Below are 26912 nucleotides of genomic sequence, written 5' to 3'. Positions count from 1 at the left end.
AGGTCAAGCGTGGAGCACAAGGCTCACTTTAATTTCGATGGGAGCCGACCTGAAGAGTCATGGAGCATGTGGCTCACTTATAACTCGTGACCGGGCGAGAGTTCGGGACAACCGACCTAAAAGGTCGCGTGAGAGGTGGCTCACTTATAACTCGTGACCGAGGTGAGAGTTCGGGACAACCGACCTGTGTTGTCGCGTGGAGCACAGTGGCTCACTTTGATTCTCGATGGAGCCGACCCGAAGGTCTGGGCGGAGAGCAGAGCTCACTTATAACTCGTGACCGCGAGAGTTCTGAGATACCGACCTAAGGTGGAGCACAAGGCTCACTTTAATTTCAGATGGGAGCCGACCGAAGGTCACGTGGAGCAGTGGCTCACTTATAACTCGACCGGGCGAGAGTCCGGGACAACCTACCAGTCATGGAGCATGTGGCTCACTTTGATTCTCAGATGGGAGCCGACCTGAAGGTCGTTGGGCGTGAGAGCGAGCTCACTTATAACTCGTACGAGGCGAGTGGGATACTCCGGTCCGAGACCGGTGATGATGCGCTGGTCCGAGACCAGTGATGATACTCCGGTCCGAGACCGGTGGCGGTCCGAGACCAGTAATGATACTCCGGTCCGAGACCGGTGGCGATGGCACTGGTCCGAGACCAGTAATGATACTCCGGTCCGAGACCGGTGGCGATGGCGCTGGTCCGAGACCAGTAATGATACTCCGGTCCGAGACCGGTGGCGATGGCGCTGGTCCGAGACCAGCTGGACCCTAAACAGCGAAGGCATAGATGCATTTCTCTTCTCCGCCTTCATCCGTCTCGCCTATGCCGACCTCATTGCTTTGGTTGATCTGGTTGTTATTGCTAGCTTTGGGCTTACTCATTCGCGTCGCGTTTCTCCCTGCAATTGCATTATGTATGGTATAGAATTAAGAATAGAGAAGGGAGCGTAAAAACCTTACTCAACCCTTGGGCCACAATGCTCTTGCAGCTTATGATGACCCCGCAGTTCTCGCAATGCGCTTGGTTAGCTGATCGGATCAGGGGCTGCCTACGCAGAGCTACTTGCTCGGATGATCCGAGCAAACAACACCCCCACAGGCCCGCTTGATACTTCTTTGATCTGACATTCACTTCTGCTGACCTACCTTGTTTCATTCGCGACCCTTTTGAATTGCCTGGCTTCTGCAGCTTTATGAAACTTCCCGCCTAGCCTCGGGGCTTTCATGAAGAATGCCCCTTTTTCGGGGCCATGCCCCCTCGTGATTACCTCACCATTTCAATCCTTAATGCACTTTCTCTCGCGATGAAACCTGTCCGGCGCCTTTATTGTCACGCCTCCTGATGTCAGCTTTCGACCCTTCTTCGCACCCCCCGCCGCTTACTACCCATCTGACGGCGCTGGGGCGTATTACCCAAAAAGATACTTGGCTCGACTCTCGATGTTTCCTAGGAATAAATGGGCTTTATAAGCCCTAAAGGCAGTCCGTCGTCTTCACTTCGACGCTTCGCTATCCTCTTTCTCTTGTTCGTGGCCGCTTCTGGTAGTGCAACTTCTCGTCTTCCTGCTCGCGCCCGACCTGTGACCCCTCTTGTCTTCGACCTCCTCCTTTGCTTACTCCTCACGATCATGGACGGTAAGGAAACCTTCTAGTATTCATGCTATATCTCTGATCTGGACCATCACGACTTGTCTTTACTGCAATCCCATTTGAAGTTAGATTCCTCGTATGAGCTTCGTCTCCCTTTGTCCACTGAACACCCCTCTTCTCCTCCCGAAGGTTTTGTCACCGTCTTTAGGGATCAAGTCTTAGGTGGCCTTCGCTTTCCTTTACACCCTTTCTTCTCCGAGCTGTGTCAGTACTGCGGCCTCAGCATTTCTCAGTTTGCCCCTAATGTATTCCGAGCCGTCTGCGGAACCATCATCTTGTGCCGCATTTATCGCATTCCCTTGACCGCTCGATTATTCCATCATTTTTATTCCTTCCGGCGGGCCGGGGCGGGGGTATTCAACGTTCAGGCCAAGCCGGGCTATAAGTTTTTTGATGACTTACCTTCTTCCAATAAAGGCTGGAGATCTCACTTTTTCTTCCTCAAGCCCCCCGTCCCCTTAACCGGGCCTTCCCAATGGCGTCCCATCCTTGCTTCAGACTTCCCTTCGCACGCTCATGAACCTGCCTGCTCTGCAGCTGCAGACAAGCTGAGCGGTGTTGTTGTTCACTTGTTTGTATTGATGCTAGGAGGCATTCTGTACGCTTTTGGTCTTAGTCCTGTTTCCACAGAAATCGGAGCTCCTTTTGGTAAGTTGTTTACTTTTTATATGCCGCTCTTCAGTAACTGAGGTGTTTTTTCCTCTTATTCTCGTAGTGGCTGCCATTCTCCTCTCTTTTGCCAATCAGGAGACACCCTCGTGGCCGTTCTGCAAGCTCTGAACGAGGAGCTAACACAAGGCCTATCTTCTGACCCCGCTGCTTCCGCCGGTCCCCAGCCTTCGGGACCCCGAACCTCAGAGACGGTAGCCGCCTCGGCGCTTATTGAGCCACCTGCTCCCAGCCCTGCAGACTCAGCCCTACCCCGCATCTCTGATCAACCTGCGATTGAGCCATCGCCCGCAGGACCAGTGCCTTCTCTCCCTCCTACTATGAAGTTACGCCTGACACGCAAGGGCAAAAGAGCGGCCCCGGTCACTGCGACTTCTCCTCCACCTCCCCGCCGTCAACATGTGGCGGTTATCTCTTCTCCTTCCAGGTCCTCCGATACAGGCTTCACCCAGGAGAGGACCTCTGATCTGGAAGTTGCAGACCTGCCATTGGACGTGATAGCTCCGGTGCCTGTCCAGAGCTCGTTACCTGCCCTGCCTTCGTCCTCTGGCGATCAGCCCCTGGACTGGCTGACTCCCCCTGCCTCTCCTCTTCTTGTTCCTACGAGCTCCGCCTTGCCGACTCTGGACCTTCCTTCCGCGGACCTAGCCTTTGAGGCTTCCTGGAGGCTTCCCTCAGCTACTGACCTATCCTTTGTCTTTGGTAGGGTCGATTTCTATGGGGACTTGGCCACCTCCTGGCAATCAGCCAATCGCCAATCTGGGAGAGCAGTTCCCCTTTGGAGGGGTTTGATCAATTGCTCGTTCCTTGGTAGCGGTAAGCTCCTTTTCTTCTTCTTCTGGGTGTCCATACCTTTTTATAACCCCCTTTCCCTTCCTATGGCCACCTGCAGACCTGTTCCGCGAGTCTGAGTGTCGTTCAGCGAGCGGCCGAGCTCCAGCGAGAGAACGCGGTGCTCAAGGCGCGTCTTCAGGAACTAGAGCCCCCCGTGGCTTCCTCAGCTCCTCCTAAGCCTTCCCTTGGAAGCTTGGATGCTTATCTGCGTGCCGCCGGGGAATCTGCGGCCTCTGCCCAAGCCATTTCCCATGCCGCCTTCGATAAACTTCAAAAGTTGGAGGCGGCCTTAAAGACAAATGAGTCTTCCTTGGCTTCTGAAGCGGGGCGTCATCAGGCGGCAGTTTCTGAGCTGAAGGACAAAGAGGCAGAGCTGCTCTCCCGATCAGCAGAGTTGAGATTGCTACGGCAAAGTCAGGAGCTTCTGCAAATGAGCTTGGCCGATGCCCAAGCTCTGGCCCTTGCTGCCGCTGATCGGGAGGCAACCATGTGGACTCAGTGGGAAGCGTGCCAAGCCACTCTTCAGTCTTTGCAAGCAGATCTCTTGAAGGCCTAGGAAGCGGCAACTCAGGGCCAGAGCGACTTATCCGTGGCCCGCGACGAGGTTGCCGAAAACAAGCACAGTTTGGAAGTGTACCGAGCTGGCGAATCAGAGCGGTTGAAGGCGTACAGACTGGCCTATGTCAGCTCCTCCTTTTTCCTCCAAAAGCTGGGACGTTGGATGGTCTTGTTGCTGTGCCATGGGGCCGCTGGCGGGGTCAGACAGGCCTTCGAGCAAGGTTTTCTACTCTCGGCACCTCCTGCCACCTTTCTGGACACAGCTCGCCTATCTAAGGAATTGCCGCAGGAAACTTTCCCTTCCTTTGAAGCGGATGATGGACTTTTCCTCTTGGAGGCTCCTCCCCCTGCAGCTGATCAGGCTCCCATGGATATTTCTGCCCGGGATCTTCCTGCTGCTTTTCCCGAAGCGTCTGCTAATCTTGCGTCTTTCTCCCTAGTGCTGGCCGACCCCGTGCTCCTTCCGCTGGCCCCCGGTGACCCTGCCTCCTCTTCTTCAGATGTTGTGTAGTCGGAACCATGTTATAATGTTTACCTTTTATGTGTTGATGCTGAACCTTCCCTGATTGTATTTACTCGTGTGGTCGTATTGAACTTTGGATGACTATACTTATCTTCCCTTATATCCGGCTAACCGTATCGCTTCCCCTTCATGTATCCTTAGCTTGTTTCTTTTCTTAGTAGGTCGTCCGTGGGTTTTGGCTGATCTCTGCTAATCAGCCTGCCCTTGCTTATTTCGCTTTTGCTACGTCGCTCTCCTCCCAATGATCGCTTTTATACCGAGCCTGGCGAGGGCCAGATTTTGCTTTTTGTCTTTGACGCATGTCCATGAAGCCCGCTGATCTGCTCCACCTTTCTTTCTGATGGCCGCTTCCATACACCTTTGTCCTTACGCGACAATCACTTGTTCGGCGAAAAGTTGGCTGAACTGCGTGTGCCCTTTTTCCCTCTTTTTTCTTTTTCCTCTTTTTTCGTACCTTATGAGGCGCCTCGTATCTCGAGCCTCTGTCTTTCCTATAATGCCCCCTGGTTATATTTTCAATGATCATCACAAGGCGTTCCCTGCCTATCTCAGCCCCTGTATCACCCGTCCGTTGTCCACTTACGAAAATGCCCTTCCTCCGCCATACCTATAAGTATCTTCATACTGTCTTCCTTCTGTTATGATTCGCCATCACCACGGAGCACTCAAGCGTCGCCGCCGCAGACTGACTTCTCCCGAGACTCTGCCGAGATCCCTCCTTTTCTCCAAGCCTCCTCTTTTCGTTTGTTCTTTCTAACTCCTGAGATAATCTCTCTTGCAATGGCCTCTCCTTCTTGGATCTCCTTGTTGGCGGAGCACTTCCCAGGCGCTTCGACTTTCGCCGAGTTGGATTGGGATGACCTACGGTACACTTATGAAATCCCTACTAGCTTTCGCCCCATCATCCCTACTGGTGTGAACCTGTACTTCGATCCTCCGCCTGGTTCTTGTACTTTCTTCACCAAACAATTCGTATCTGGCCTTCGTCTACCCCCACATTCTTTTTTATCTGGAGTGTGCCGCTACTTTAAGATTCCCCTAGGTCAACTGACTCCCAATTCCATAAAGATTTTGTGTGGCTTCGTAATACTCTGCGAAGTTTGTGAGGTTTCCTGGTCAGCTCCTCTTTTTCACTGCTTCTTTGCTCTTGCTCGGCAAGCCGATGGTCTTTTTTACTTCCAGGCTCGCAGTCACACTGCTTTCTTCGCTCCTCTTCCTCCTCCCAACGCTGACTGGAGGAAAAAATTCTTTTTTCTCAGGTTTCCAGAGGAAGTGGACTGGCCTCTGCGATGGCAATCTGCGCTGCCTCTGACTCCGGCGTTGGAAGACTTCCATATGGACCTTTCTTATACTGTGGCTGCGACCCGCATGGAGGATTGGCGCTTGAATTTGACGAGGTTGTTGTCCGACGACCTACTCTCTTATTTCAGGTTGAGCCCCCCTTCTTCTGAAACACCGCACTCCTTAGGTAAGTTCGTGCTGAGCTCCCCCTTTCGATCATTTTCTGTTAGAATGACCTTTCATGTTGGTGCCCACAGCGGAGGTTTTGTATCGCGCATCAGAGGCTCTGCCTTTGCCCCTCAGTGATTTGGAAATACTGCGACGCGGTCGGGTGATCCTGGAGAGAAGGCTACTCCCTCATTTCGGATCCACCTCATTTGGGGCAGCGCCTCAGCCTACTTCCAACCCCGCCTCGCACACAGCTTCTCCTTCACCTGCCGCCCCGAACCGAGGTCGGGGTTGTGATCAAGCCAGCCGTCCGGCCAGCCGCGTCTTCCGAGGAGCCCCCCGAGCCCCTAGACGTGGTCGCGCAGCCCTTCATCGCGCAGGTCGAAGCTCGTCCGGGCGAGACGCCACAGACAAGGGTACTGCAGCCTCTTCACAGGGTCAGCGTTGCTCTGATAATTCTGACTCGGACAACCAGCCCCTGCTTCACAGACGACGTCGGAGACCAGGTCTGACTTCACAAATGCTCGATCTTGTTCCTTTTGCTGCCATATTGCCCCCTGCTGCCATCGTGGCTGACTCTAGCCCCACTCCCTTCTTCATTTTTGTTTCGTTTATCTGGCAGCCTCTCCCAACCCTTACAGGGGAAGACCAGCTGCATTCCGTTCTGCCCCCACTCCTGCTGAGGAAGACAGCCCAGGCGATCGTCATGACCCCGTGCCAACTGAGCTCGTTCCCGAGCCACCTCCTGCTCCTCCTGGTTCTGACGCCGACCCTTCTGCACCTTCCTTCTCTGGTCGCTATCGTTACAAAACCACTATTCCTTCTGAAGCGGCCTTAGTTCGGCGACATGACGTCCCCACGAGCCTTCTGATGATGAAAGGCTGTCTTGGCAGCTTGTGGGCGGAGAGCATGAGCCAAATGGATGGCGCGTCGCCACTAGTCCAGATGGACAGGTTCTCGAAGTCCTGGGCTAAAGTAAGTATCTCATACCTTACGCTTGTTATTAATTTGCCCTAACTGAAGGTTATATCTTCCATCCAGACTCATGCAGAATCTTTAGTTCTGAACCAGTCCTTCCACAACCTCCATCATGAAGGCAAAGAACTCCGAGAGAGAGTCTCTGAATTAGAGCTGCAACTCAATGACCCAGCCCAAGCTAGTTATACATTGCGGGCAGAAATCCAAGCCCTGACCAATCAGAACAACCGGCAAAAAAGGTCTCTGGTACAAGTCAAGGATGAGCTCCAAGCGTTGAAGGAGGGGAGAGCTGCATCCAAGGCGGGGTATCAGTAACAACTAGCCCATCAGGCTCAGGAAATACAGTCCAAGGATACCCTTCTGCAGGAGACGAACAAGAGATTGGAGGTTCAGGCAGCTCACCTGGAAACTCAAGCAGCTGAACTGAGGGCTCTGAAAGCATAACTATCCCAGTCCCGAGCGGCTTTGACGGGAGTATCCACTGCCTTAGCGGTCTATCGGGAAGGAGAGAGTGATCGTTGCCTTCAAAGTCGAATGTTGTATCTGAGCTCTCCTGAATTTTTATCCCAGGGCGGGGCACGCTTTTCTGCCACCGTGCCCTACACGGCGGCTGGAGTTATTCGGCAACTTCACGCACAGAACTTCCTGAGCTCTATCCCTCCCACAAACTTCTTGGATCGAGACAAGATCATTCAAGGCTTTCCGGATGAGATCTTTGCCCCTTTTAAATGATCTGTATCAACTGATTAAACTGATGAGATTTTTACATGTACATATGTATCTTTGAGCTTTTACTTGACTACTCTGCTACCTTCAGACCCCTCACCTGACCTGGCTTACACCAACAGAGTCAGCACCCCTCAAACCCGATAGGGTCGTAGGTAGTTAGCACTCCAAGGTCGGTCTAGATTCCTTCCTTGAGCATCCTGCAAATAATAGGCCCCTGATGCCAGTTTCTTGATAACTTTGTATGGTCCGTCCCATTGAGGCACCAGCTTTGTCACTTCCCCTAAGGGTTTCACCTGCTTCCAGACTAGGTCTCCTTCTCTGAAGAAACGAGGGATCACCCTTCTATTATAGTTCTATCTCATCCTCTGTCTATAGGCTTCCAGCCTGGCAGCTGTTTGTTCGCGAATTTCGCTGATGAAATCTAGTTCGGCCAGCCGTCGCTCTGTGTTCCCTTCGTCGCACATCATTCTTCTGACGGAGGGTATCCCGACCTCCAGAGGCACCACAGCTTCATTGTCATATACCAAATGGAAAGGTGTCAGACATGTGCTTTCTCGGGGTGTCGTACGATAAGCCCACAAAATGCTTGGCAGTTCGTCCACCCAACTGCCTCCCGTGTGATCCAGCTTGACCTTGAGCCCTCGCACTATTTCTCGATTGACCACCTCTGTCTGACCATTGCTCTGAGGATGCGCCACCGAAGTAAAGGCCTGAGTTATGCCGAACCCCTTGCACCAATTTTGTATCTTGCACCCTTGAAATTGCCTGCCATTATCCGATACTAACTTATGAGGTAAGCCGAATCTGCAAAAGATATTCTTCAACAAGAACTGGATCACCACATCTTCAGTAATTCTGGCCAGAGCTTCTGCCTCTACCCACTTGGAGAAGTAGTCTACTGCTACCAACAAAAAACGTCTTTGCCCTGTAGTCATCGGGAAAGGCCCCACGATATCCATACCCCATTGGTCAAACGGGCAAGATACTATAGAAGTTCTCAGCAGCTCTGTGGGTCGGTGCGTCAAGTTCCTATACTTCTGGCATGACAAACAAGTATTCACCAGCCTCTGTGCATCCTTTTGTAGGGTAGGCCAGAAGTACCCGGCCAGTAGTACTTTCCGAGCCAGCGTTCTTCCGCCTGCGTGATTGCCGCAACACCCCAAATGTATCTCCCGCAAGGCCTGCTCTGCTTCTTCCATACTCAAGCACTTGAGCAGAGGTCTGGAGAAAGACCTTTTGTATAGTTGATCTCCAATCATAACATAAAAATCGGCATGTCTCCTAAGCATACGCGCTTCTTCTAAGTTGGTTGGTACAATTCCCTGCTGGAGGAAATTTATTATGGGCGCCTTCCAATCGATTACTCCTCCCAGGTTATTTTGTAGATCTATCTGAGCTATAAGGAAGGTCTGTGCTATAGATCTGTCAAGTACCCAAGTGGTCAGGGAGCTGGCCATTTTAGCTAGTTCATCCGCTCTTTCATTTTCAGCCCTGGGAATCTTAGTGACTGTGACCTCTTTAAAATCTTTCCTCATCTTCTCATAAGCTTCCTTGTAAACTTGCATCTTTTCGTTGTTTGCCTCAAAATGCCCGGTCACCTGCTGAGTTACTAGCTGCGAATCTGAATATATTACGACTCGGCTTGCCCCCACATGCCGAGCTGCTTGCAGACCTGCTAATAGGGCTTCATATTCTGCCTCATTGTTGGTAGCTCTGAAATTCAGCCGTACAGCCAGCTGCATAATGTCTCCCTGCGGAGATATTAAAAGTGCACCTACTCCACTTCCACGATGGGTGGCTGACCCGTCTACGTAAACTTTCCAAACCTCCTCCGAATCCGCTTGATAAACTTCTGTCAAGAAATCCGCCAGAGCCTGTGCCTTGATCGCGGTTCGGGGCTGATACTGTATATCATATTCTCCTAGCTCGGTTGCCCATTTGATAAGCCGACCTGCTACCTCCACCTTGGTGAGAGCTCGACCCATTGTACTGTTTGTAAGGACGGTGATGGGATGCGCCAAAAAATACGGTCAGAGGCGCCGAGCCATGAGAACAAGTCCGTAAACCAACTTTTCTAGGGCCGTGTACCGAGACTCAGCCCCCTTCAATAGATGGCTGAAAAAATACACTGGCCGTTGTACATTGTCCTGCTCTTTAACTAGCACGGCCCCCACGGCCTCGGGGGTGGCTGACAAGTAGATCCAAAGGGGCTCTCCCACAACAGGCTTAAACAGCGATGGCAAAGACTCCAGATATTGCTTTAGCTCCTCAAAGGCCTGTGTGCACTCTTCCGTCCACTGAAACTTAGCTGCTTTCCTGAGCACTTTGAAGAAGGGCGCGGCTCGATCTGCAGATCTGGAGATGAATCGGGACAGCGCCGTTATCCTGCCGACCAGCTTCTGCGTTTCCTTCAGATTCTGAGGGACCTGCATGTTCCGGAGTGCTTGTACCTTCTCAGGATTGGCTTCTATCCCTCGTTCAGACACCAGATACCCCAGAAACTTCCCTCCTTTGGCCCCGAACAAGTATTTCAGAGGATTCAGCTTTACACCATATTGCCTCAGGGTTCCGCAGGTCTCTTCTACATCTTTTATTAGACTGGACGCCCGGGGGGACTTGATCAAGATGTCATCAACATAGACTTCAACGTTCCGCCCGATCTGGCTCTGAAAGATTTTTTCCATCATTCTCTGGTAGGTGGCCCCAGCATTTCTAAGTCCGAATGGCATGATCGTATAGCAGAAAGTACTATCAGCCGTTATGAAGCTAACCTTCTCCTGATCCTCCATAGCCAAGGGTATCTGATGATATCCTTGATAAGCGTCCATCATGCATATCCTCTCGCAGCCAGCAGTTGAATCCACCATCTGATCGATCCGCGGGAGAGGATAACAGTCTTTGGGGGTGGCTTTATTGAGGTCGCGGAAGTCTATGCACACCCTCCACTTGTTGTTAGATTTCTTTACTAATACAATGTTAGAAAGCCAGGACGGGAATTGCACCTCCCGAACATGTCCCGCCTTCTTGAGCTGATCCACTTCAACTCGGATAATTTTATTCTGGTCGGCGGAGAAATTTCTCTTCTTCTGCTTGACTGGCTTGGCTTCAGGTATCAGATGCAGCTTGTGCTCGGCTATCTCTGGTTTGATTCCGGGCAGTTCTTCCGAGGACCAAGCAAAAACGTCCCTATTGCGGATCAGACACTGTATCAGCTCCGACTTAAGCTCCGGTGATAAGTCGCTGGCAATGCGAGTGATGCTCTCTGCTCTGTCAGCATGCAACTGAATTTCTTCCCAAGGGATAGGCTCCTCGGCAATAGGCAGAGGCTCCTCTCGGATAGCGTGCACACCACCATCCTGAGTCTTCCTGCTCTTGCGTGCCTCCACCCGGACCATATCAATATAGCAACTTCGGGACACCTTCTATTCTCCCTTGACTTCTCCGACCTGCTCGCCGACCGGGAACTTAATCTTCTGGTGGAAAGTAGAGACAGCAGCCCTGAACTCATGCAGAGCTGGCCTTCCCAGGATGACATTATATGAGGAAGGAGAGTCCACCACTATAAAGGTGCTCCTCCTGGTGCGCACCAGTGGCTCAGTGCCCATGGATATGGCCATCTTGATCTGACCCATGTGCTTGACTTCGTTACCTGTGAACCCGTATAGAGAAGTGGTTACGGGCTGGAGCTCAGCGGCGTCAATCTGCATCTCCTCAAATGCAGCTCTAAACAAAATATTGACCGAGCTCCCGGTATCCACAAAGACCCGGGCTACTCGACTGTTAGCGATAACAGCCTTGATTATGAGAGCATCGTCGTGGGTAGTTCCAGACCCTCCAAATCTTGTGGCCCAAAGCTAATGACAGGGCCAGACGCCTGCTCGTGGCTTCACCCCACAGCTCCCACATACAACCGCCGACCGTGTGACTTACGGGCTCGGCCTGAGTCCCCGTTAGTGGGCCCACCTGAAATCATGCCGATCTCTCGTATAGCGGCGTTACCCCGGTTTTCCAGCTCCCCGATATCTCTTCGGTCCTTCATGGGACCAGCTTGGTTAGAAGGACCGGCTAGGTCGGGCCGGGTCTGACGAGCACGTCCCGCTGCAGCCCGTTCTTCTTCCATTCTCTGTATTTGGGGTGCTAACTTCGGGGGAGGCAAGCCCTGCTCTGTAGCTCGCCTGGAGTCACGGGCGAATTGGAAGCAGTTACTGAGATCGTGCGTCCTGGACCGATGATATGTGCAATATGGTGCTCCCCTTGGTCCAGGCCTGGGCGCGTGTATGGCAGCGACTCGCGGGGCTGGTCTGACTCCCTGAGCGGACTGAGGGGCAGGCCTGGGTTGAACGCACTGAAAGGGCTGAGCTGGTTGAAGTGCTCTCCTTTCAGGTCGGTTGCCAGGAGCCACCGTCTTTTCGGCCTTCCTCCTAGCTGCCTGAGCTTCCTCCACTTTGATGTAGCAAGAAGCTTTCTCCACCATGTCATCAAAACTTCGGGCGGAGTTTTTGATGAGGTCCCTGAAGAATTCCCCTTCCAGCAATCCGTGGGAGAAGGCGCTCATCAGTATTTCCAAGGTGGCGGAGGGGACGTCATTGGCCACCTGACTGAACCGGTTGATGTAGCTTCGCAGAGGCTCGGTCTGACCCTGTTTAAGAGCGAAAAGACAGTGGTCGATTTTTTGATACTTACGACTGCTGGCGAAACGACGCAAGAAGACCGTTTTGAAATCCAGGAAGCGATTGATGGATTCTGGGGGCAGTCCATCGAACCACTTCTGCGCCGAACCCGACAAGGTGTGTAGGAATACTCGACACTTGACAGCATCGCTGTATTGATACAGCATAGCCGCGTTCTTGAACTTTCGCAGATGCTCCTCCTGATCTTTGCTTCCATCGTATTCTCCGATGTTAGGGGCTCGATAACCCCTTGGTAGGTTTTCCCTCAAGATCCGAGCCGAGAAGGGTACCTTGTCATCCGGATCTTCGGGCAGATCTCTGGCAGGGGTTATAGCTTTTCCCTTTCTTGAATCCCGGGGTGGATGTAGAGAGCTCTCCGCCACCGACGCCTGCGGCTCTTCTTTCTTCGGACTATGCTCGCGAGGTCCGGGCTGATGATAGTTGCGGCGAGGCTCTCGGAATGAAGCACGAGGGAGTTCTTCTGGTTGCTTCCTCTTTGAGCTCCTGTTGGAGACAGGAGCTGGTTCTTTGGACGCTTCAGGTGCTAGGCGAGGTCGTGAAACTGTTCCTTACTTTTCAGAGGCGGCTTGCTTTCTGACCTCCTTGAAGAGCTCGTACTCCCCCGCAGTCATGGTGACATTAATCCTCCTGTTGGAGCTTCGACCAGAGTCCTCCATCTTCACGCTTCGGATCAGGCTGTTGTGTTTCCCACAGACGGCGCCAAATTTGATCTCGTCCGAAGGCTGAGTTGGACGAAGGCTGGTCGCGACGACCTAGTTGCTGACGGAAAGTCGCGGGTGATTCGGCTCCCACGGGCGGTTGACGATGCTGCAGGTCCCTGCACACACTCAGACGATCCCCCCTCTCACGTTAGAGACCAGAACCCAGGGAAAAAGTCCCCGGATCAGGCCCTCCGACGCTCAAGTCAAGTACTTTTTCCCCAGAAAACGCAAAGAGAAGGAAAAAACCACTGATTGAAAGTGAAAAGTTGTGAAAAACAAGTGACGAGAGAGCGCGTACCCGCGTACGAAGAAGCCTCCTCTTTTTATGCCCCCCTCTCTTTCTAGAATCTACCATCCTGTCAGAAAGCGTTAGACGCTGGGCTTTGTCGTGTAGTCCCGGACACCTGTCGTGCTGCTATTGATCGTGAAAGCATCTTCTTGTTTTCAAAACCTCCGCCTTTACACATGTGTTTTGTCTTGTAATGAAGGTCATCTGTCAGGCTGCTATTGGTTGTGAAAGCATCTTCTCATTTAGAAACATCCGCCTCCGCACATATCGCTGGTATGCAGTGATTACCCCTTGATGGACAATTGTGATTCCCCAACTCCCGCATGGCTTAGCTCATCCGATTTATTGAGGTCTGCATCTGCCTCGCATCCTCTGATCAGATCCAACCTCTAAGCATCACCTGCCAGTCGGGCTGACTCTGAACAGCTCTGCCAATCTCGATCTGTACCCTGCGCTTTGTATTTCCTGTCCCTCGACCGCAGACCTGTAGATCGGGCTGTTTCTAGTCAGTTCCGCCGATCCCGACCCGTGACTTGTACTTCCAGTCATTTGAATCGCAGGCCTGTAGATCGGGTCATCTCTAAACAGCTCTGCCGATACCGTTCTGTACCCTGCGCTTTGTATTTCCTGGCCCTCGACCGCAGGCCTGTAGATCGGGCTGTTTCTAGTCAGCTCTGCCGATCCCGACCCGTGACTTGTACCTCGCCTGTCGTCTCCCTTCGTCTTCCTACTGCTTTGCCCCTTCGCTCAACAAGTCTGTCTGGCCTCTGACTATCCCCTATGCTCGACTCTGACTGCCCCGTCAGCTTGACTATTGACTGCCAAGTCACCTCGACTACTGACTGTCACATCATCTTGACTTTTGACCGCTACATAGCCTTGACCCTTCTCCCCCTTTCCTTCTGGGGCCCCTCCATTATCAGCCGTATCAGTAAGTTTTACCAATTCAAACTGTCAATATCAAATATGGTAGTAAAGATGAAATTCGTCGCCCGAGCAATTCTATACGGTCCGCCCTACGATCATCTATTATAAAGAGGTAAATTGAGAAATTGTAGTTGGATTCGAGGTCGTCGAATCACCATCGACGACGTACAATTATATAATTAATAAAGATACGAAGTGGACTCGACCATCATAATTCAATTATCAAAAAGGACATGGACATATATATAACGTCCTCACTAAGACGGCACAAAGCAATCTCATCTTAAAGAGATAACGATTTATGTGGAGGAGGAGACTGCTAATAGCCTTAATTAATTCAATTATGCCGTGTTTAACACTTGGATTAATTACATGTTGTGGAATCTAATCTGGACTTTTCTTGTAGCTTTAATTAGATATATATATACATCCTCCATTTCCACAACTTGCGTACCACGTTTTGGAGTCTAATTCACAAGACAAATATTAATGTAGCCAACGAAAACTTATCGAATAGCAGCGAGGTAGGATATAAATTAAAGGCGACTCCCATCATTACTGAATTTTGACTCAGTCAGTGGTGCACTGGAAACCACTTCTAATTAACTCAATTTGTGCAATTGGCAATGGCAATTCACCAACGAGGCCGATCTCCTGGATCACTCATCTTTACGGCCGGATCATGACCGTGATCCGATCATAATTGATTGCGATCCTTTCCTAGGTTCACCGTCCCTATCAGGTTATAGTTTGGTTCAGAGTGGACGGCCGGAGGCTGCTCGGTGGCCACCCTTGCTCGGTGCCCAGCAACCTGACCACTTGTCTACCACTAGTGGCCTCCGACAGTCCGTTCCAAACCAAACTATAATCTGATGGAGAGGATGAACCCAATAATGAATCACAACCAATTGTGATCGGACCACAGCCACGATCCAACCGTAAATATGAGTAATTTATTTCCTCTTACAAAAAAAAGGTCTAGAAGATCTGCACTCTTCACCAACCTCTCATCTGTTTGACAAGATTCAACAACAGCACATAGTCCACATATATCAATGTGCTATTGCCAATTTGAATTCACATATTTTATAATCTTTCGCCGCTGGTCAGGAATACTTAAAGTTGAAAAAACTGATCAGGAAAAAGTTTATTTGAATAAAGTTTGAACAAATATAAATAATAATAATGCATACCCCGAGAATCATAGTAACAAGTTATTATAATAGATCCTTTTATAAAAAAATTAATTTAATATTATACTTAATTATAATAAAAAAAATATATATAAGAAAAATATATTTTTTAACATCTCAAAATCAAAATATTTATAAAAGTTTTTCTACGAAAGAGGACATATTATTATTAAAATAGTAAAATAATAATAATTAAAAAAATTAGAAACTTTATCGGGTACATATAAAGGAGTTAGTTATTACAAAGAAATATATTTAAAAATTCAAACAAAAAATTATTTAAAAAATTTCTCCAATATATATTAGTGTTGCAAAAAGGAATTGGCAATTTCTCCAATGTGTTATTTATTTTTGATGTATGATTTGCATGAATTATGCAAGCATGAATAATTTTCAACAAACATTTAATAATCTTAAAACTTAATCATATTTATTTTTTAAAAAAATGTTTTTAATTGTTCTAAATTTTATTACTATAGTAATAAAAATTAATAAAATATATTAGAAATAACCACAATAATTAATCATTTTGAAATTTAAATGAAGAGGAGATGTAATTAAGATCGCAAAATAGTCCAAATAGAGTTCTTGTTAGGAAGGGAGTATGTTGACAAGAACTGTCAATTTAGACTCATTGGATTGATCTATTTTACCAAATATTTTAAGTAGGTTGGATTGAAATTATATACCTTATTTAAAAGCGGATCTAAATGAGTCAATTCGCACGTGTTGCGATTCCAGGTTAGCCTGTGGTAGGCTTGGATTGGTCACGAGTTAAGAAGGGAAAAAATTCCTAAATTGGATTATAAATTATGGTAATACAGTGAGGTTTGATGCCAAGATTGACCACTTATTCTAATTTAATTGGTGCAAAATCAATTATATTAGTTTTGATAGTGATAGTCAATACATCCCTACAATAAGGTGGGCCAGACTATCAAAAAAATTAAAAATATAAAAAAAATCTTTAAATTTTATTGAATTTGACCATTATATAAATAAATATTTCCAAAATACAAAGATATTTCACTCAAAATCTCCATATAATTGATTCATTCTTTTACTATCTACAATGTGTTCACGTATATGTTATGTTAGTTTGTATTATATCAGTCTTCTTTTCTTTATTCTCCATATTATTAACTAAGGGACTTGCATCTTTTCCTTTGATTGAAAAAATAATAATATTAACTATAAGTACTCACAATAGGGTAATAAAGATCCATTATAGAAGATAAAATATTTGAATAGTTACACATCGATACAAACTACATTTTATTTATATCAGAATTTGCTTAAACATTGCTAAATAATAATAGGACTATGTTAACTTGTTATTAAGTATCTGAATAGTTACGAATAGTTACATTGATATTAACTTGGATTTTGTCCCACAGTTTACCTAAACATTATTTAGTTACCTTACTCTAATGGTACATGAACTTTGTCAATCAAATGAAAATACAAATTCCTCCAGTTTTGTTTGGATAGTAGGATTATAAACACAGTCCATAATTCAATCACATATCCAAGTGAGGCATCAAAGTAAATTGAGAGAAATATTTGGGATTTACTCTTTTGCAACACTTCCTTTGTCACATTGGGGTTGACATCATTAGAGCAACTCTTATTAATCAAAGCCCCACAAAGATGAGCATTGCCTATATAAATGGAAGCATCTAGAAGTGTAATACCCTAGTTCTGAGATTCTGGTTAAGTATGACTTAAAAAGTTAGATGGTACTATTCATATCACCAAGGTGCACCTTCCTTTTCGGAAGCTCAAACTTAAGAACTCCAAAGTTAAACGTGTTTGGCTTGGAGAAATCTGAGGATGGATGACCTCCTGAGAAGTTTTCCAAGGTGCGTGCAAGTGATGACAAAGCACGCTGAAAGGACCTTCGGTGGTCTGTGGAACTAGTTGTCAACACGATGGGCAATTCTGGTGGCGTTCCCGGTTCGGTCCGGGTGGGCCCGCTGGGGCTGGGGCGTTACAGATGTTATCAGATCAACCTTGCGATCGTGAGTGTGTCTGTGGCAGGAGCATCCAAGGCATCACCTAGCAAGGGAGATTTTGGGATTTGTTTGAAGTTGATACCCGGAAGGAATATTCCCTGATAAATTATTGTAAGAAAGGGTTAAATGGTCCAAAGCATTCAATCTTGACAAATCTTGAGGAATAACACATGATAAGTTGTTGAATGACAAATCCAATGTTTCCAATGACTTCATTCCACCAATAGTATATGGAATCATGCCTCTTAAAAAGTTTCTTGACAAATTCAAAGTTTGAAGTCCTACAAGAGATCCTAATTTCATAGGAAACTCACCTGTAAGATTATTACTGGAAAGATCTATAATCTTCACCAAATAGAGAATAGATGAAAAGTTATATTTATATCCCTTTGTCACTATTGATACACTATCACTTTCTCTAAATTCAAAATATTTGATTGATACTCTAATTGAAATTGTGTCATCTGTTGTTCTTGATGTCGATCTTATTGCTTTGAAATTGCCAAAGGAACTTGGTATAGACCCTCTTAAATTGTTATTGGCAAGGTCAAGAACATGAAGATTGCTCAATTCTCCAAGATTTGAAGGAAAAATGCCAGAAAACATATTTGACCGTAATATGATAATTGTCAATTGTTGTAAACTTTGTGCCATCCACACAGGTATACTTCCTAAAAAATTGTTGCCAGTGAGATCAATGACACGTAGTTTAGTGCAATTTTGCAATGGCATTGGAAGTTGTCCACTGAGATCATTATTGTCCAAATGCAAAGACATCAATCCAATCAAGTTTCCAATGGAGCTAGGAATGTCACCGGTGAGCTTATTGTTTCCCAAGTGAATAAAGTAAAGGTTCGTATTTACTTCTTGCCAACACTTGGGTATCTCTCCAGATAATTTGTTGTAGGATAAATCCAAACCCACTAATTGCTCCGATTTGCAAATGAAGATGGTATGCTCCCATTGAAGTGATTATTCAAAAGGATTAAGTAGGGTGGTGAAATTTTTGATGATGGTATAGGCCCTGAAAAATCATTAAAAGATAGGTCTAGGCCCAGATTTGAGGTGGCCAACGAGGAACAAGTCCTTCCAGTTTATTAGAACGGAGATTCAAAAGTTCAAGTGTTGACATGCTCTCTAAGGAGGATGATGGCAAAGTACCCCTAAGCTTATTATGAGAGAGATCAATAGCCCAAGAGGTGGATGACTTCCAAAACCAATGAGGTAGAGAGATCAATAGACATGGATTTTTGTGAGTGGAGCCATTGTGGAAACCTAGGACCCACTGCTGTACAAGAGGTCAAGTCAATGTTTTCTAATTGTAAAGATGGGATCCGGTCATATAGTCTAATGTAATGGTAATTTGAGAGTTTTTCCTTAAGAATAAATCCTTCAAGTTGGAAAGTTTCCCAATCTCAGTAGGTATGGGACCCGAAAGTGAATTAAAAGAAAGGTCGAGTCTTATTAAACTAGTCAAGTTTTCAATTTCAGAAGGTATTTGACCATTAAGTGAACAATCAGAAAGAAACAATGATTGTAGACTACTTAAATTTGCAATTTCTGCAGGTATAGGATCTGTTAGCATTTTATTGTTGCTAAGGTCAAGTAGTATTAGATGATTCAGACTCCAGATTTCAACAGGTAGGGGACTAGATATGTTGCCTGAAAGTTCAAGTTGAATTAGTCTAGTTAAGTTACTCATTCCAGCAGGTATCAGTCCTGAAGCATCAATTTAAGCAATGAGAGATTAGTGAGTCGCCACAGCTAATTGGGCAAGGAGGAGGAGTAGAAGGGATTGGCTTCCAAGTCAAGAATTTCGAGAGAAGTGAGATTGAGATGAGAATTAAATGAAGTTTGGATGTGATTAAGTTCACAGCCGTACAGATATAATTCTTGCAGGGAAGGGAGCATGTTGACGTCGGACAACCAATTTTGAGAGACTGTACTGAGATTCACTTGGGCTTATCAAATCCAAGTATTGAACGAGGGAATATAATTCTGATAGTTAGTAAGTCTTCTCCGTGTGGTCGTTTATGTAGAAATCTGCCACCCATTATCATTATCTTCTACTATTCCAAGTCTTCTCCGTCTGGCACACAAAGTGAGTTCTCCGCAGAAGAGACGAAAATGGAAGACTTTACTAGTAGAATTCAAGCTGCACCTTGCCATGTTCCACAGAGAGAACCTAGCTAATGAAAATGCACAATTTGCTTTGTTAATTGTGATATTTACGTTTTCATAATTAATTAATAACCCTTGGAAGTATAAGTACTCACTGTTTCTTTTAGAGGTATATACCATTAGAACTAGAGTGGCAGAGACAGTTCCTTTGAAAGAAACAGCTAGTACGAAAGAAGAATGAACACTCACTACAAAACCCATCGCCAAACACTGAACATGTTTATTTGAAGAAAGAATGCAAACTCGTGTCATGTAAATGTATTATATAGCTAAGTAATGGAATATTTGGGTGTGCATAAGTTGTGGTCTATTCGATATGCAAATTATTATCAAATTGAAAATACTAGGCATAAACTAGATTGTATTATTTTTTTAATTTTAAGTATTTTTTTGATAAAATATTAGGGATCTGTATTTTCTATTTTTATTATTTTAATATAAATAAGTCTACTATAAAATGTGATTCTGAATATGCAAAACATATGGAATTTTTTTTTTTAAATTATTCAATCTCAAAATGTATAATTAAAAGAAAAACAATTGGATGAGAATAAAACTAATAAGGTAAGACTTTTAATTGAATTTTTTTATTTCAATTATACTTTATCATTTCTTCAATCCAAAATAGGTTTGAAGCGTTTTAAATAGATTAAGATAATTTTAATTTTTGTATGAGGTAGAAAAATTAATATTGCTTGGTGATGATTTTCTAAAAGAAAACTATTTGAATTTGAAATCTTTTTAAAACATGACATGTGATATTGATTAGATTTATTTTTAAAATTAAAAGTTCTAAAAGAAATAATAAATCTAAATTAAAAACAGCACTTGATATACTAAACCTTATAAAAATAAATAAATATTTTTCTCAATGTAGCTACTTTGGTGAATGCCCGAGGAAAGTACTTTTTTGATATCCAAAAGTATTCAAAAGAACCGTACTATTGTGTTTAATAGCTCAACAACCATGGATGGAGTAAACTAATGTTAATCCATAATGAGAGTCAAAGTATGACAAAATTTTGCTGACAAGATGACAGCAGAAAAACCTAATGAAGAAGACCCAAGGAAGGTGGTTTCTTGAGTCAAATTATTCATGTTTTATGCTGTTTGGATACATGAAACTATAACTTCAAAAAGGAATTACATTTCTATGGCCAGTTCTGAGAGCAGGAAAAAAAAAAGAAGCTACTTTGGTGAATGCCTGAGAAAAGAATGCAATCATGTTACACTCGCATGCTCCTCGACACTTTGCGGGACGGTAGGCCTCCAACTTGTTCCATCAGGGCTATCCATGAGAGCGATTCCAATGGTAGATAGCTCTTTCCTTATCTCATCGGATCTCTCATATTGCTTATTTTTCCTCGCCAATGTCCTTTCTTCAATCTTTTGCAGCAGTTCATCTTCTGTGATTTCAGCTCTTTTCAGAGCCTTCTCCCTCAGCTCTTGTAATATCTGGTTTACTAAAATGTGTTGGTAAGCGAGATATTAACTTTAGACATATCCATAATACAAAAATACTTGCCTCAGAAAAATTTGAAGGAACTAATCCAAGAATACTCAAAATTTTACTTATTCCCTTTTGCAGAGCAGAAAGAGACTCCATTCTCAGTTCTTGCTTCCTACCCTACTTGATGGATGAACACCGATTAGAATTAGAAAGTTATGTGCGCAGAGAGGACTTAGACTCCTACCTTCTTTGTGTGCAGAAGCTCATTGATTATTCTAAGAGGTTCAGAGATCGAAGCCAATGCGACAGGAGTGTGCAGATCATCTGACATTGAACTCTCAAAATCGAGATGAAGTTTATCGATGCATTGAAGAGTTTCTGGTGGTAGAGAATCACTAAGACGGGCTTGCTGGTGTAAAGCTTCTTCACAATCCAGAAGGCTCTGAACCATGCACAGGGAACAGTCAACCACACCAATCTCAGTGAAGGAGCAAATGGAGGTAACTTACTTGATAGATATAATACAGTCGATCAGAAGCAACATCAAGATGTGCTGTCGAGTAGTTAATTGGAGACCGGTAATGAGTACCAATTAGGAAGAACCTCAAAGCCAATGGGTGGTAAAGCTCTAAGACCTGAGAATTCCATAATTAGTTGAACTAATAGACTCAAGGAGAAACTCAAGGAATGATTTACTGAACTCTACCTCGCGAATGGTGAAGAAATTTTTCAGTGACTTGGACATTTTTTCCTCATTTACAGTGACAAATCCATTGTGTACCCAATAGGCTATGCTGCTCTTGCTACAAGCAGCACAGCTCTGGGCAATTTCGTTCTCGTGGTGGGGAAACACAAGGTCCATCCCTCCACCATGTATGTCGAACATATAACCAAGATATGTCGAACTCATCGCACTGCATTCTATGTGCCATCCTGGCCTTCCTGGTCCCCACGGGCTCTCCCAATATGGTTCGCCATCCTTGGAAGACTGCAGCACATAGCAATTCATTTAATATGGTTAGCCTATGAGGTGATGTTAAAATTCTTCAAAGGGAAGAACCCAAAAAACTTTTCGTACCTTCCATAGAGCAAAATCAGCAGGATTTATCTTTCTCGAATCCACAGCAACCCTTTCTCCCGATCGATTATCTTCTAATTTCCGTCCAGATAGTCGACCATAAGCAGGGAATTTGTCAACAGAAAAATACACATCTCCATCAAGTCTGTAGGCATAACCGTTATCAAGAATCTGTTGGAAAGATAGGCCAGAAATATCAAAGTGAAATTCATAGGAACAGTGTCGTTTGATGAACAATTAAATTCATAATACACATTTGCAAATCAACAAACTTGTAATAGGAACTGACCAGTAAAAGAATTTTTAGTTACTACGCAAAATAATTTTTGGATTTTAATATTTTTATATGAATTATAAGAGCATAATCAGCCATGTTTACCACAACTATTTATGGAGATTAAATTCTATTATTGAATTAGGAGGCTCCATGTTTATCCCTGCCATGATGATTTAAATCAACAGTAGTGTGAAGAAAAGGTCTTAGTTTTTTTTCCTTCATGTGTTTGTGCACAGTGTGCCACCAGAGGCCAAGCAGGAGGGAGGGAGAGAGACCAAGAGCGAAAATACAGTTTGTCTCCCATTTTCGACAACCATAACCAAGAGAGGAAAGCACAGAGCTTTGGCAGAGCAATGCTCAAGGAGATGCTGAGGATTCTTCTTTTGCAATCAAGGAGATGGCATGTTATAGAGGGATTTAGTGTAAGATATAGTTGCTAACCTTTAGTTTTTTGAATGCCATGAAACAATGGCGAAGCCGGCCTGGGTGATCTACCCAGGCTGTGGGTCACGATCGCCAACGCCAACGTCGTCACCCCGGACTAGCCGCCGATGCTGACATCGTCGCCCTGGGCTAGCCGCCCCTTTCCCACGTTTTTCTCCTTTCTTCCCTCATAAATTTCTTTACTACCGTCATTGGCTACCCGGGCTTACAGCCCGGGTAGCCGTTAACGTGGCTCCGCCACTGCCATAGTGACATGTTTGAGAGAAAACATTCTTATATTATTCCACAAATTTTCCATATCTGGTAGAAACAGGAATCGAGGATCATTAGATGTTAGTGGCTATGGTAGTACCAGTGCAGACTTCATGTTCTCCGTTTGGTGGTGAATGGGAACAGAGGAAGAAGAGGAAAGAGAAAACAAGAGGAAGAGAAGAGCAAAAGAGAGGATGACAACAAGAGAGGAAGAGTTACTTTAGCATTGAGCATATATTATGGCCATAAGGAACCCCTGCAATTAAATTTTTTTGATATTTTGATTACAGATACAAACTAAGCGGTCAAAATGGAGATGAGTTTCTAAAGTCTTGTGCATTTGTCAACTGCACCTTAGTTAAATGCATAAATTGTATCGCAAACCATACTTTACAGGAGAGGGTGGTTAAGAAAAATGCAAACATAAAGTCAATGCAACAAAGATAAACTATGCTAAGATGAATTTGTGAATTACAAGACAAGATAAATGTGCCCAATAGCAATTAAGTGCAACTCTAATAGATGATAAAATTGTAAAATATGCTGATATGGAATACCAGCGAGTTCAATCAATTAGGATTGAAGGTGTGCAAGGAAGAGGAGATAAAAGAGAACTCTATCTAATACAATTAGAGAATAATGCTAGAATAAGATTTGTCTAACTGACTTCACTTAATTGAGACCGTTGCTTGTCAGTTCTGGTATATAAGTACAGTTGCCAATAAATTATAATTTGGAAGTATAATTGATAAGTGAGATGCATTAATGATTAAACCTGTTAAAAGAAAAAAAATTTACAATTTACATAGAGAATTAAAGGTGGAGGGTAAAGATGAATGTATGATGTTATAAAAAAAATCAAAAATATTATCATCAGGTAAGTAATTAAGTGCTTAGACAGATGATGAATGAGATAAAATAGAATGAAATGGTAATAATTGTTTGTAGACAAGCAATCAATTCTATAATTAAGTTAGTTGAATTGATTAGAGTTGAAGGTGAGTGGTAGAGGGAGACCAAAGAAAACTACAATTAAGATAATATGTTTGATTTAAGAGATTTGGATATTACTAATAATAACTATTGTCTTGCATATACTTTAATGGAGAGAGAAGATCCCTGTAGTCAATCCCAAGTAGTTCCAACTAACATGTTGATCATAGTCTAAAAGAAATAGAAGCACCAAAGTAGTTGGGAGTAATATGGCTTATGCTGAACATCGTATGAAAAAAAAAATGCATAGCATGATATGCATACTGAGTGAGCAACATGGTGAAATTTATATAAGCAAGAAACAATCAATAGAATGTTTGAATGAGGTTAATTAAGTTATAGTAAAAAAAATATATACATCACAATGTACCTGCTTAATCATGTCTATGATCTGATTTATGTGATCAGAAACACGTGGTTCGATAGACGGAGGCAAACATTGAAGGTAAGCCATGTCAATGTGAAATTCATCACAATAACGACTGCTCAACTTTAAGGGATCTTCACACAATTCATTTGCTCTAGCAATAATCTACAGATATTACAAATTCTGATATTAGGTTCCTTATCATACATTTACAAGAAAAATCTTAGACCACAAAGCTGAATACTACTAGAAAATGTAAATATAAACAAAAAAACTAGAATCACTATATACATTGTCATGCAGCAGGAAACAAAGTGAGATGATACATGTAATGCAGATCAATTTTCTCAAAAGGAAAGTATGAGATGTGTGAATATCTTCACAGGATTATGGATGTGGTAACTACAAGAGAAAATGTCTTGCTTATAAACACCAAGACCTTCAAAACAGTTATTGAAGAAGACAAGATAATTGATCAGGAATATATGGTTCTAATTTCTAGTGGTCCCCAAGAAGAAACAGTACCTAAGTTAAATGTATAGCTAAGTTGATGAGAACAAGTATGAGATTCAAGTTGTTACCTTGTCATCAACATCCGTGAAGTTTCGCACATAACAGACATCATAATTCAGATGCTTCAAATATCTGTCATATTGATGGTCAGGGATGATAAGTTTATTTGCTATCTAAAGATGAGATAAGAAGAGACGAAACAACTTATCACAAGATACATCGTATTTTTGGCAAGATATGCCAAGACAAGAGCAGTGAGATCATTTTAGAGGAAGAATACCTGTGATTATGTCAGGTTTGACCAAGACTCCAAGAGTATATTGTTGTTAATATCTGTACTATATCTGTATCCTAGACATGCAATGATCATACAAGTGCACCATTTAACTATGAAATACTACGAACTTTACTAAGCTCCACAGCCAGCTTCTCTGTATCATTATTCATAATTATGGTTTGATTACCCAGATTTTCTGTGTCAGTTACATGGGCAAGAAACTTGTAGAAAAAAAATAAGAAGGATAAATCCTTTTTGAAAAATAGAAAACACTTGCTGTGAACACTCACTTTCACTGAATTCACTAAAATGAGATGTTGCTTTATTCTTATTGAATAAACCTAGAGATGATTAACAGAGGAAATGAGCTTATATCTTATATCTAGTCTGACACTCAAGCACAAAATGCAGAATACTCTGTGAATTCTCTGATAAAATCAAAGAGGTCGGTGAATGCTGATTTCTGCAACATTTCATTCCCATTATCTAACATGGATTTCTCAGTGTCATAATTATATAAGAATAAGTAGTCAAACCACTTAAGATTTAAGTACCACAATTGAGCTGATCTACTTGAATTTGTAAGATTCCAATAGTTGCCCGATTGTTGGAAGTTCACATTATTATACAAGATAAAGGACCTTAAACCTAATAGTCAAAAATCACATTTTATAACAGGCACTCAAAGCACCAAGAAATTAATTCAATCCATAATGAAACATGAATGTATTGGTCACAGAGCTGAATTAAGATAAAGCTAACATCTAAAGCAACTGCATGATGCTTAAATATGGAATCATATAATCCCTTCTAGCAAAAGATACATGATTGCATGACCGAAGTTGGAAACTTTGAAAGCCGTCACTGAAACTTCAAGTGCAAAAACCTCACAAGATAGTTGCAAATTTAAATAGAATAAATCATATGAAGCCCTTTTTACTCGGAAACCAGTTGAAAACTTTCTTGCGTAGATCAGAGTGTAACAATCCAATAAAAAAATTTCCCAAACCCCAGATTGTATCATCTTGAAAATTATAAAAATTGAAACTTTACCGATAAAGAACATCAAAGGTAACATAGACCCGAGCGTGGCCGATATGGCTGAGGTCGTAGGCGGTAACGCCACAAACGTACATACCCACTCTACCGGGAATCCTCGGCTGAAATAGAGCCTTCTCCCTTTCCATGGTATTGTAGAGGTAAAGCTCCGTAGCCGGCTTCGCCTCGGCCGACACCGGCGTCCTCCCATTGGCGCCGTCGCAAGGAATGGGTTGGGGAGGAGAGAAGAAGGGTCGGGAAAAGGAGAGATATTTCTTTTCCTTTGATCTGAGGAAGAGGGAGGAGAGGTCGCGGGCGGAGATTTGAGGGCCCAATCTCGCGAGGGAGATGGGGGAGATGGGAGAGGAGAAGAGAAGGCAGCAGCGCTTCAGTGAGGCAGTCATTCCTAGTGGATGGGCCTCTGCAGGCACTGTCACTGGTGCTGTTGGCCGTCTACCACACGCCTTATCGCCGGCGCCGGCAGACGCGAGATTGCCGCCGCAGGAACAACTCGCGAAGATAACCCAAGTCCCCCCCTTTTTTTCGCCAGAGGTTGCTATCAGCAAAAAATAATAATAATAATAATAATAATAAATAAATAAATAAATATCATCTTATTTTTGAAATCTATTCAGAATTTCCTTATTTTCACCATTTATTATAAATAAAAGAATTTAATAATATAATTTCTACATTAAATTTCAAAAAAAATTAAAGTACTGTTTAGATTTAATAAACATGATTAAATGATACAATTTATTAGAGTATGTAATATAATTTAATTGTATTTATAATATAATTTAGTAATTTTGAGGAGTAAAATTAAAACCAGCATACAA

The 26912-nt window shown here is 44.2% G+C and overlaps 1 protein-coding gene across 3 annotated transcripts in view; it reads right to left on the bottom strand.

Annotated features, from left to right (window-relative positions):
- LOC122006090 (cysteine--tRNA ligase CPS1 homolog, chloroplastic/mitochondrial-like) overlaps positions 1–26625 on the bottom strand; it is a 59454-nt gene extending 32829 nt beyond the window's left edge. The window contains exons 1-9 of one of the 3 annotated variants that reach the window (XM_042561435.1): positions 26089–26625; positions 24827–24890; positions 24249–24410; positions 21913–22083; positions 21541–21822; positions 21344–21469; positions 21079–21276; positions 20910–21011; positions 20435–20839 (exon numbers count right to left, since the gene is read on the bottom strand). In XM_042561435.1, the coding sequence (XP_042417369.1) occupies positions 20606–20839; positions 20910–21011; positions 21079–21276; positions 21344–21469; positions 21541–21822; positions 21913–22083; positions 24249–24410; positions 24827–24890; positions 26089–26477 (1728 nt within the window). In that variant the 5' untranslated portion in view covers positions 26478–26625 and the 3' untranslated portion in view covers positions 20435–20605. Of the gene's footprint in view, positions 1–20434; positions 20840–20909; positions 21012–21078; positions 21277–21343; positions 21470–21540; positions 21823–21912; positions 22084–24248; positions 24411–24826; positions 24891–26088 lie in introns of those variants that run through there. The other 2 variants (XM_042561437.1, XM_042561436.1) reach the window with 2 other exon arrangements.
- Between the last annotated feature and the right edge of the window lie 287 nt (positions 26626–26912).

Source organism: Zingiber officinale, chromosome 7B, assembly GCF_018446385.1.
Source record: "Zingiber officinale cultivar Zhangliang chromosome 7B, Zo_v1.1, whole genome shotgun sequence".
In the NCBI taxonomy this organism is placed as follows: domain Eukaryota; kingdom Viridiplantae; phylum Streptophyta; class Magnoliopsida; order Zingiberales; family Zingiberaceae; genus Zingiber; species Zingiber officinale.
This window is presented reverse-complemented; position numbering and strand designations above follow the sequence as displayed.